The sequence below is a fragment of the Silene latifolia genome, chromosome 2, assembly GCF_048544455.1.
Source record: "Silene latifolia isolate original U9 population chromosome 2, ASM4854445v1, whole genome shotgun sequence".
NCBI lineage: Eukaryota > Viridiplantae > Streptophyta > Magnoliopsida > Caryophyllales > Caryophyllaceae > Silene > Silene latifolia.
Genome location: NC_133527.1, coordinates 171,705,246 through 171,718,286, shown reverse-complemented (window position 1 = coordinate 171,718,286; position 13,041 = coordinate 171,705,246). Strand labels below are relative to the sequence as shown.

Below are 13,041 nucleotides of genomic sequence, written 5' to 3'. Positions count from 1 at the left end.
AGACCCTCATTCTCATATAGAAACTTTTTGCGACTATTGTGATGCAATTTTTCAAACCGGTGTAACTCAAGACCAAATTCGATGGGTCTTATTTCCATTTTCTCTAATTGGCACCGCGAAACAATGGTTGAAAGGCCTTGATAAGGCTACTCTCGGAATTGATTCTTGGAAGAAGTTGGCTCTAGCTTTCTACAAAAAGCTCTATCCACCGGAAAAGACTAACATGCTAAGAGCTCAAATTACGGGCTTTAAGCAAAGAGATGAAGAATCTTTGTATGAAGCTTGAGAACGATTCAAAGGAATTTGCCGCTCATGTCCTCATCATGGACTCAGCGAGTGGTTCTTGGTACAACAATTTTGGAATGGTCTTTATGAAGACTCAAGAAATATTCTCAACATGGGATCAAATGGAATGTTCACCGAAGTTGATGACAATCAAACTTGGAACAAAATTGAGGAAATGGCGGTCCATAACTCACAATATAGAAGGCCTTGCAAGGCTACTAGAGGAGGAAAGCATGAAGTGGACTCCATTACTCAATTGGGTGCTCAACTTAGTGCTCACATTGATACCATCAATTTGAAGTTTGAAGCTATGGCTAGACTTGAAGAAGCCTCAAAATCACCAAAACATCATGTCAATGCCATGACGGCATCTTCATCAATCCCAAGTGGGATATGTGAGAACTGTGGAACTTTGGGACATGACCAAAGTGAATGTAGGGGAACAAATGAACAAGTGAATGCTTTTCAAGAATACAAGAGTGGTACCCCTTATTCAAATTATTACAATGAAAACACCAAATTCCATCCAAATCTCTCATACAAAAGCCAAAATGTTCAAAACCCTCAACCAACATACACCCCACCTCCCATGAGAAACCAAAATCAAAGACCCTTTTACAACCAAAACCAAGGTTACCAAAATCAAACTCCATACAATCAACAAAATGACCAAGGTTTTGATGTTCAAAAACGGTCCTCCAAATGCAAAAGAATCAACAAGAGTTTTTCACTCAAATTCAAAAGGGTAGTCAAGCAAAGGAAATCACCATCAACAACATCCTAGCCCACACCAAAATGTTGGAAACCCAATTGACTCAACTAGCATCTTCAAGCTCACAAAGACAAAAGGGGCAATTACCACCTCAAAGTAATCCCCCAAGACATGAAACGGTTAGTGCCATTCACTTGAGTAGTGGTACAAGGTATGAAGCACCAAAGAAGCAAGTTGAGGATGAAGTTGTGGAAGCTAGTGACAAAGAAGAAATTGTGCAAAACTCTAAGGATGGAGAACCATCAAAAGAAGAAATTTCAAAGAAAAATAAAGACAAGGCCAAGGAGAAGGAGCCCATTGTGATTAGACTTCCTTTTCCGAGTCGTCAAGCCAAGCCCAAATTTGATATATTCTCCATCTCTCTCAGCCAACTATCAAGAAGGTTAGGCTCCCCAACTCCCTTGTACTCTTCCGGGTTAAACCTCGCGATATAGAGGCTGATTTTAGAATGATCAACCTCCTTCTCCTTATCCTTATCCTTATCTTTCCCCACAGTCTTTAAAGCCTCAGTGAGAGCATCCTGGTGCTCCAACATCTTAACGATGTCATCTATGTTCATAAGCTCAGCTCTCGCATACAAAGCAGTCTTCTTGGGCGGCATCTTGAAACTATATATAAGAAAGGGTAGACATAAACACACGTACTAAACCTCAAAACATGAAAACACGCTGCCCAGAACCTACTCGATCGAGTTCCCAAACACACTCGATCGAGTAACGGGCTACTCGATCGAGTGCCCAACATACTCGATCGAGTACCCAAACATCAGACCCCAAATAGACCTTCTGACCCCTAGTTACTCGATCGAGTACCCAAAAACACGATTCTGGACTCAAAATCGTCAAAACCCACCCGATCGAGTCAGTCCCACTCGATCGAGTCACGCCAATTCAGAAACGCTACCCGCATGCTATATCATATGCTAACATGCTAAACTTTATAAAACCACATTATATCATAACTAAACATGCTACGCATCTTTTCATACGATCTACGAGATCACTTCATCATGTTATTAAATGCCACATTGTAAAACATTCAACATGATATCATTCCATCAACAGTTTCCACATATCTTCAACTTTTCTTTCACATTCTTAACTTTCTACTTCAACATCCAACAATCACACATTTCATCACATTCTTACACAAGTTAACCAAACACACATACGACTCGACAAACACTCCCCCCATGTGACCGGTTCAAAATTGTAGGGCGACTTCGCGACTTTAGGACGTCTCCCAAGCCTTTGCATTAGCTCCTACAACTTTTACCCCGAGTTCATTTTAGTTGACTCCCTATGTTCATTAGGTTCATTGGTTACAGGTTTCAGGATCGTCGCTCTGATACCATTTGTAACACCCCCATACTCCAAGTGCCTTACCAGGACCACTCAGGTATGAGGACATTACCATCTCGGTTACCCGAGGCAATGATAATCAAATAAACAATGAAGAAACAACGTTTAAATATAAATACTTAGTGAAGAGTTACAATTCTCAAAACCAAACCAAAATGCAATACATGTTCTCAATCGACTTCTAATCGAAATGTAAATAACTAATAAGCTACGAATGAAGACTCCTATCATCATGTCGTGGCCATCCCAAATATCCCAAGATTTTCATCTCAATACCGCTCAATATCTGCTCACCATCCCCGAATGGATCACCGCAGTTTACAAAACAACACCGGGTCGATACTAATCACACAATTCAAGATATATACCAACTATAAGATAAACAGATGACTTAATCATCACACACACACACAATCACGCCAAATCCAATCATCTCAATCACTCGATCGTCCACCGGACCAGCCACCGCCATGGGGGACCGCATCGTACCCACCAAATCCCCGCTTCACATAGTGAGCGATAACCCTGTCCATTAATGTGCACATCCCTTCGTGGCGGGTTCCACGATAAGGCGAAACTAGGCGTGAAGCCACTCCCGCAAGTGACCCCACTCAGTCGAGGCCACGCCTCGCGAACCATCAACAACGATCACAACCACAATCACAATACAATTACTATATCAAACAACCAAACACAATACATCAACCAATATCCCATTATGGGACTAATACGAGTAGAAATCCTACCTGTAAGCACACAATCGACGGTCTCTCTTCTTTGAATCAAAAGCTTCCTCTATGAACCCTCCTCCTATCATACAACACATAAAGGCTACCAAATCACATACTACACATAAACCCCCAAATCTCTAAATTAGGGTTTAACCAAATCAAAGGAAAGATAATAAAAAGGGTACATAGATCTTACCCTCGACGCAAGGAACTCAACGGTATAATCAACGCTAAGAACTGACCTTCCAAACTCCGGGTATTGCTAATAATGCGATTAGGATGAAGAACTTGCTTGCTTTCTCTCTTAAACAGTAATTTAGGTTTTGCAAAAGTGATTTAGAATAATGACGACAAAGCTTATATACCTTAATCGCATAATTAACAAAACCCGAGAAAACTCCCCGTAAAACCGGCTACTCGATCGAGTACCCGAGGTACTCGATCGAGTACCCCCTTACTAGATCGAGTGCCCCAGCTACTCGATCGAGTACCCAACAGGTCAGAAACTTTTCTAAACGCAACTTACCCTTACTCGACAGAGTAAAGCCTACCCGATAGAGTACCCCAAGACTTATAAATACGGAGTATTACAGCTATGACCTGTTCCGACTCAAAGCTATGGCTCGAACCCATGCAATCCGAGATGGACTCCATGTATGGGAATGACGTATGGGATCTAGTTGATTTACCTAATAAGGTAAAACCTCTACAGTGCAAATAGCTTTACAAAATAAAGCGTTCTGTAGACGCGCAACTATATACCTATAAGGCACGACTTGTGGCAAAAGGTTTCACTCAAGTGCACGGATTGCATTATGATGAGATTTTTGCACCTGTAGTCATGCTACGTTGCATTCGGATAATCTTAGCGATAGCCGCATTTCATGATTATGAAATTAGGCAAATGGATGTGAAAACCGCCTTCTTAAACGGTTATTTGGAGGAAGAGTTGTACATGGTGCAACCCGAAGGTTTCATAGATCTTGAACATCCTAAGAAAGTATGCAAGCTTAAGCGTTCCATTTATGGACTTAAGCAAGCTTCTCGGAGTTGGAATCATCGTTTCGACCAGGTGATAAAAGAGTATGGTTTCACTCGATCGGTCGAAGAACCATGCCTATATATCAAGTCGAGTGGGAGCAAGATTGTATTCTTGATATTGTATGTCGATGACATACTCTTTATTGGGAATGACATTCCTCTCCTATCTTCGGTTAAAGAATGGTTGAAGAACCATTTCCAGATGAAAGATCTGGGTGAGGCATAGCGCATTTTGGGAATCCGTATCTACCGAGATAGATCACGACGGACGTTATCACTTAGTCAGGAGTCTTATTTTGATAAGATTCTTGAGAAGTTCAGCATGACCAACTCCAAGAAGGGGAACCTTCCAATGACGTGTGGGATGCAGTTGAGCAAGTCTCAAGTCACCCACGACGCCTGAAGGGGTTGAACGCATGAATCGTGTTCCTTATGCATCAGCTATAGGATCAATCATGTATGCCATGATATGCACACGTCCAGACGTGGCACATGCATTGAGTATGACGAGTCGGTACCAAAAGAATCCAGGTACCTACGGAGGACTAAGGATTGGGTATTGACTTATGGAGGAGATACTAAGCTATGCGCAACCGGTTACGCAGATGCTAGCTTCCAAACGGATCTCAGTCCGGTTCGTCTTCACTCTTAGTGTGTTGTAGCAGATTCTACTACTGAATCATTGAATTATGATAAGCATGTAGGGCACGTCATTTCCATGGGAATTAAACGTGTTCCTGAGTTGTATTACTTGATTATGGATTTGATACATTATCTTTTTCATACACTATTTATAAATTCATCGTTTTATTATAATGTTTTGTTTTTCATGTGGATTATACTGACAACATTGAACGTCACAAAGTGAACTGAATTACATTATATTTGTTTTGGTCCGTAATCGCCAATGTGAGCTGATAACTCCGGCTATTATATTGTGCAGTCGATTGATGGTGGGTTCAACGAGCCATAAGTCAAACGGTTGACTGATCGATCACAGATGCGAGATTATAACGATAACTCGTAGGACAACTTTTTGTGACAACATAATGGAGTCCTAAATGTTTAAAAACATTCGGTGCCAAGTCATGGATAGGACATCCATTGTGTTCCTAGAGTCGATTCTTTTGACTATCGACTGTCTCTTGAGATTAAGGCAGTTTTTGGGTGACTTTGGTTTCTTTCTCACGGTCTCACCGTGAATCGGAGGCTAAGTAAATTTTTTCTGGGTCATTTCATACTGTGCTTACATCTGCAGGATTCGAGTTGAGGAAAATATCCAACCCTTATCAGGTATAGTTATTTCTCAGGGCCACTCGAGGAGTAGTAACTGAAATGCATGGCCATGCTCGAATGATGATTCGTTTATTAGTTAAGTTACTCTCTAGTCGGGGAAACCACTCTTGAAAATGATCGCTTGTAAAATACGACCTTTGTGAATACGGATTTGCAAATTGTTTTACATTGAGTGGGAGAAATTTTAGGATATGAGAATCGGTTATCGCACATACACTTGTGAGGACAAGTGGGAGTTTGTTGGAGCTTGTGTCCTCCACAAATTAGTGTGATAACATTTGTAAATCTCTTACAGGTTCACAAGGGTATACTTCGTATATTTAATCAGTTGATTAACGTTTACCTAATAACGGTTGGCTTGCTAGAAAGTTTGACGTTATTATCATACAGATGGCGGTGATCAACTGGTCCCTAAAGGTCACACCTATAGGATGTGTTTGAGAGATGTGGTTATAGAAATATGATCACATTGATGCCTAATATGACTAAACAGTTAGTCAATGTGTTGATGAGACAATTATTTAATGAAGATTAAATAATATTAGTTGAGACGAATTAACTATGAATTCGTAAATTAAATATAATAAGTTATATTTAATTAAATGTATGTAATGTTAGCTTGGACGAATTAATCTGTTAATTCGTAATTAAATGTAATCGGTTATATTTAATCTCAACAAGTTGAATGTGTCATAGTGGTAATAGTGAGGGTACACAAACCAAGAGGTCATGGGTTCGATCCTCACTATATGACAATTTAACACATTTTATACATTTTTGGATTAACCGAAAATAAGGAAATATACTCCTTATTTCGGTCAAATGGGCCGAAAATTAAAAGAAGATAATCTACCCTAATTAACTCCTTATACACGGTTTATAGGGAGAGAGGGATGATTATCATTCTGACCTAATTTTTCCTAAGCAATTTTTGTGCCTCCTCTCATCAGTAAAAACACAAAACCCTAAATTTTACAGAAAATTTTGGATCGATTCTAGCAAAATCAAGGGCATTTCTCGGAGCATCTTGGGTGCAACTGATAGGCGAATATCTATTTTGATATTGTTCTTAGCCAGTATTTGCTAGGACCGAAGGTTATTTCTGAATCCTTTACTTTTGTTTATGTATTTTTATTTTATGACTAGTATCATCTTCATAAAATTCGTTATAATCCTTGAACATAAAGGAAGTATACAGATTATTTCTCACAGCCATAACATAGAGGACTCCTCATTCATAATACTTCTTTTTAAACCAGTATTAACATGCATAGTGTTTTGAGTGGTATCATTTTGTAAATAAAGACGATATAAATTATTAGACATAATACCATAACCAATAACTTTAGAATTTTTGCAAATACTGAAACCAGAATTCGAAAAATTAAAGGTAAATCCAAACGGTACAAGCCTTGAAATTGAAATTAAATTCCGAGCAAAATTCAGAACACAAAATGTCTTTTCCAAAACCAAAATAAAACCACTACTCAAAACTAAACTGCATGTCCCTACGGCCTCCACGTTCGAGCCTATCTGGTTTCCTGAATAGATAGAGCTTTCACTTGCCACTGGTTTCCGCAGGTTTGTCATACCCTGCAAGGTATTCGAAACATGGATTGTAGTACCAGAGTCAATCCACCAAGTATTATGAATAACATTAACCATATTAGATTCATAACAAACAAACGCATGAAAATTACCTTTCTTTTTAAGCCAAGCTTTGAACTTTATGCAGTCTTTCTTCATATGTCCCTTCTTTTTACAGAAGAAACATGAAGACTTCTTCTTAATGGTCGGCTCAACAGATATCTTACCCTTTCCCTTATCCTTATGGTGACCCTTCTTAGTACTAGATCATTCTTTATTAGTACTAGTAGTTAGGTTCACCTTTATTTTCGTCCTCCTCCAACAACAACCTACCCTCCTCTTGAACACACATGGTCAATAATTCATTCAGAGACCATCTATCCTTATGTGTATTGTAAGAGATCTTAAAGGGGGCATATTGTACTGGGAGAGAACACAAAATGAAATGTACCAGGAAAGAGTCAGACATAGTAACTTCCAATACCTTAAGTTAGGCTGCAATATCCCTCATGCGCATGATGAAATCACGTACTCCTTTAGTGGCATTGAGCTTCAAAGAAGTAAATTTCATAATTAAGGTGCTCGCCAAAGCCTTATCAGAAGTTTCAAACTGTTCATCTATTGCTTTAAGAAGGTCTCGAACTTTAGTATGATGCTCGACGGAACCTCGGATACTAGCACACAGTTTTGTCTTTATGAACATCGTGCAAATATAGTTTGATTTCTCCCACTTTTCACGATGGTTTACTTCATCTGGTGTGCTAGTTTCTTTTACCTCAGCCGGTTCATTGTGTTGTATAGCATAATCGAAACGCGTGAATCCTAAATGCAATAGAACTCTTTCCTTCCACACCTTAAAATTATCACCAGTTAATTCAGGAACGTCTATTTTGATATCAAAGGAACTTCCAGGTAAACTTGCTGCAAATTTTAAATATATATGCTTAGTAACAAAAATTGAGACCTAACTTTATCACAACTTACCAATGTAAATTATGCTCATATGAATCTAGTGACATAAACTTGTATGTGGGCTAAAGTCTACTCAAATTAGATGCATAAAAAAAAACTTAAACTTTATGATGAAACTAGCAAATTATATTCATTTCTCAACTCCTGTGGGATATTAAGAAACATAATTCAATATAACATCCTAATTAATCACACAAATATAATAAGATTCCTGTGGGTAAGTCTCATCACATTACATATAATTAATTACAATAAAATGTCAAGTGTTCACATGTGATTTCGAATAAAATTTAATCAATTAGAGATGCTGTAGCTACTCCCTAACTAATAAATTTAAAATCATTGGACATTTACTTTATGTATATACTAACTCGATGTATATAACGATAGTGAAATTGGATACTTAACAACAGCACAAACCAAACACCATTATACCAATGATACCGTCGAAAGCCAAAAAAGATGCCGTCACTTCAAGCAAATAAAGTAGAATCAATTTCCAATATGCAGCATACTAAATTAGCCAAAGTAAAGGACAAAAATGTATGAAGTCACACATTATACTCCAGCCAAACACATAAATCGTCCATTATCACCGGAGTATTATATAAAATAACAAAAACATAAAGGTGACAGCTAATAGTGGGACAGTGGGTCACTACTAACAAAAACCATACTAGCAAAACCATATGAACATATGCAGTACACATAAAACTAGAAGTTTCATAAAGTAGCCTAGGAAAAAGTGTATTCATTTTATATGATAAAAGCATCATACAACCATATGAATACCAGCAAACAAAATCAAATAAACAAAGAAAAGTATGAAAGACAACTTGTAACAAGGACAATAAAGCCAAGGACTTTCCATAAATCAAAACAGAAGCAAACTTTAATCTACTTCAAATCAGACGAGACAAAAATTGGAAAAAACTTCATCCCTAACCTTTGTCTTTCTCCATTAAACCCAGAAAAACCCAACACAAAAATTTCCAGATTTTAATGGCAAAAAATGGAACAGATTTTAGTCAAGCCAGACAACCGAGTATCAATATAAATCCCAGAATCCGACAGAAAACGAGAACATCAAATCATCTCATATCAATCGACGGAAAAACCAAAGTTAGAAATACAACAAGAAAGACAGAGGCGATATACTCGCTCTGATACCAAATGTAAGTTTAATTCAATTCTTAATCATGTATATTCTAATTACTAAATGAATATACGATATATAAATTGCGGAAGCGATAAATAAAGATCGAGAATTAAAACCTCCAGCCATTGCATTTCGGAATTCCTAAACAGCTTTAAAAATCCGAATGAAGAAATAAACCCGTTTCCGATATAAACCTTGTTGCTGTAAAACCCGTCTGCTAAGTGTGCCTTTTCTGATTTCGGTTCCGAACTCTCACACTCACAATATAGATGGTGTATTTCTTAATGGAGAGTGAATTCAGTGACCTTATTAATCAGAAATTATGTTGTATTTATACTGATTTTTCCATCAAAAATCAGTTGCAAAACATGGAGAGTGGAGTGGTGGTCAACTGAAATAAGGGAGACAAAATAGGACAGTTTTACTTCATAATTTGACTGTCAGTTTAATGGGCCAAAACTTTAAGATTTTCATAAACTAAATAATTAACTTATGAAAAATCTAACAGTTCAATCCCACAAGAGTTAGGCAAATTGTCACATTTGACACATCTTTTCCTTAATGGAAATAAGCTAAATGGCTTCATACCCGAGTCATTTAGCCGCCTCCAAAAGCTACAAATCCTTAACCTTAATGAGAATGAACACTCTGGCACCATACCCGGCTCTCTCTTTCAATCACTGAAGTCGCTCTCTCAACTCTATCTAAGCCAAAATAAAATTAGCGTACACTTTCCTGAATTCATAGGTAAACTCTACCGATTAGAATTTTTATCCATCTCTAACAATAAACTCACCGGTCTCATTCCTTCTTCCATAGGCCAGGTAGCTTATCTAATATTTATTGATTTGGGTCGGAATAAACTCGAGGGCAAATTACCCGAATCCATAGGCAATCTTACCCAAATAGAAATCATATACTTAAATGACAATAAATTCACTGGGAAACTACCATCAACTTTAGGGTATCTTCCCAAATTACATGATCTAGTCTTGTCTAACAACCACTTTGTAGGCCAAATCCCAACTAGTTTTGGCAGCCTCAAGAATATAAAAACCTTAGATATAACTAGAAATCGAGTTGTCGGCCCTCTTCCACGTCAACTTGCGAAAATACAGAGTATTAGGTATAGCTTAGGAACGTTAGTTATAAGCAACTAACCGACTATTATAACTAACCATAGTTATCTAAGCTATGGTTATTAAGATTGGTTAAGTGAGATAGCTCTCCCTATATAAACCAAGAGAGCTCATTGTAACAAACGGAATTTCTGGAACAATAACAGAATTATTCATTCAATATTATACAATCAACAAGATACATTCATATTCATACAATAACAAGATTTTACATGGTATCAGTGGTAACGATTTTTCTGGTGTCTTCAATTGGGGATATTCATCTTTGCTTATGATCTTGGGTGTTTCTATTCCATAATTCTTCCTAAGATTTGTAGGTATCTTCGAGTATTCATCATCTCCTTTGTGTGTTCTATTTTTTGTTCTTTTTTACGCTTCCGCTACAATAGTCATTTGTTTACATTTACAACGATTTATACAACATGCCTACTTCTGAAATTCCCAGTTCTACTCCTTCTTCTTCTGAATATTATGATGATCCGTTGTTTTTAGCACAATATGAACAACCTACCTCTAGCTTGGTTTCTTCTGTTTTTGATGGACATGATTTCTTGGGTTGGAGGAGGGATGCTTTTATGGCTTTGGTGTCTAAAAACAAGGATTGTTTTGTTGATGGATCTTTTCCCAAACCTGCTAAAACAGATAAGAAACACAATCAGTGGGTTAGATATGATTTTATGGTTAAAAGTTGGATTTTAAGTTCTTTGTCTAAACCCATTGAGGATAATATGAAATATGTGAATTCTGCACAAGAACTTTGGTCAGAATTATTGGAAAGATATGGGCAGGCTAGTGCTTTAGAGATTTACCAGCTAAAGAAGGAATTAGATGCTGTTGTTCAGGATAATTCATCTTTAGTGGATTACTATGGGAAGATGAAAAATTTGTGGGAAACTTTGGATGGTTTGGATCCTCTTCCTTCATGTTCGTGTGGGAAGATTGATCAATGTTCTTGTTTATTGGTCAAGAAGTTTATTGAACGGGAGAATACAGCTAAGTTGATACAGTTCTTAATGGGATTGAATGGAGGGTATGCTACAATCAGGTCACAGATACTTTCCATGGAACCTTTGCCTACAATCAACAAGGCTTTGGGTTTGCTACAAAAGATAGAGCGTTAGAAACAAATAACAGATGTCATTAGCAGTTTAACTGAAGTTAATGCTTGTGCCACTTACAAATATTCTGATAACAAGAATCAAAGTTCGCAACAAAATAAGTCAGATGCTCCTGTGAAGTACTGTGATCACTGTGAAAAGAAAGGGTATACCAGGGAAACGTTTTTTGGATTGAACAAGTGCCTCCATTGCAATAAGTATGGGCATAATCCAGATCATTGTTTTCTTGTCAAAGGTTTTCCTGGTGATAAGAATAAAGGAAAGAATAAGGGTGCAGTGCAGAAGACTGGTACTGCTACTGGTGCTCCACATCAGAGATCTGCTAATGTTGCTGATGCTGGGACTTCTGCTTCTCCACTTGATAATTCTGTACTTGCTGCTGCTGCTGTGCATACCCAGCTTCCTGAATCCTCATCTTCTGTTTCTCCTGATGTTCTGGATGGGATAATTTCCTCTGTGATTGATCAGGTAATGCAAAGAATTTTTGGTCAACAGCAGACTGGTATTTCTTCATCTCAGTTTGCAGGTATCATTTCTTCTTCTTCTTCTGTTAATGCTCCACATAAATCAATGTTTTCCAATGATTGGATTGTTGATACCGGTGCCTCTGATCACATGACACATAACTTGATTATTTTAACTAACATTCATGATTTTGCTGTTCCTGTCAAAGTAGGGATACCAGACGGGTCATTCAAGTTAGTATATAAATCTGGCACTGTGAAATTAAATGACATATTGAGCCTGTATAATGTGTTCTACTTGCCTGATTTTAAACAAAATCTGATGTCTGTTAGCAAGCTCATTGATCATAATTCTTTATCTGTTGTTTTCAATGGCCATGATTGTCTTTTTCAGGACCATTCAAATAAAAATATCATTGCAAAAGGAAGAAGAGTTGGTGATCTGTATAGAATTCGTGCTAAGAACAGTTCATATCTTCATAACATAATTGTTAATCTTGTTAAACAAGTTTTTGATTCTAAATTTCCATCTGTAATGAATAGTTCAGCTTTGGCAACATCTTCTGTAAAGGATAAAACATTCAATTTGTTCCATAGCAGGATGGGTCATATGTCTGTCAAAAGATTTCAGTATATACCTGATGTAAAGGTTGCAATAAACTCTGAATTTTCTTGTGAGACATGTGTTTTAGCCAAGCATCATAAGTTGCCTTTTCAATTGTGTAATAAACGTGTTGTTTCTTGCTTTGCTCTTATACATATTGATGTTTGGGGACCTTACAAAGTCCCATCTTTAACTGGTGCAAAGTATTTTCTCACTATTCTAGATGATTACTCATGTAATACATGGACAATTTTATTTCAAAATAAGGATCAGGTCCCTGGTCTACTTAGGGATTTCTTTGCTTATGTTCAGACACACTTCAATAAAGTCATTAGGACTGTAAGATCAGATAATGGGACTGAGTTTTTGCAAAAATATTGTTCTACTATGTTCAAGACCAAGGGTGTTGTGCATCAAACCAGTATTGTTGGTACCCCTCAACAAAATGGTCGGGTAGAAAGGAAACATAGGCACCTTCTTGAAACTGCTAGAGCATTGAAAATCCAAGCTAA

At 37.5% G+C, this 13,041-nt stretch overlaps 1 protein-coding gene and 1 non-coding gene across 2 annotated transcripts; both read right to left on the bottom strand.

The window, feature by feature from the left end:
- Positions 1-223: 223 nt before the first annotated feature.
- LOC141644623 (small nucleolar RNA R71) lies at positions 224-330 on the bottom strand. The gene has a single exon (XR_012544235.1). It is a non-coding gene; the product is annotated as a small nucleolar RNA R71 (small nucleolar RNA).
- A 7,233-nt stretch (positions 331-7,563) lies between these two features.
- LOC141641627 (uncharacterized) lies at positions 7,564-8,475 on the bottom strand. Its single transcript, XM_074450282.1, has 2 exons — positions 8,466-8,475; positions 7,564-7,994 (listed from the first exon to the last, which is right to left on the bottom strand). Exons 1-2 carry the CDS (start codon positions 8,473-8,475, stop codon positions 7,564-7,566), a joined length of 441 nt encoding a protein of 146 aa, XP_074306383.1.
- Positions 8,476-13,041: the final 4,566 nt, after the last annotated feature.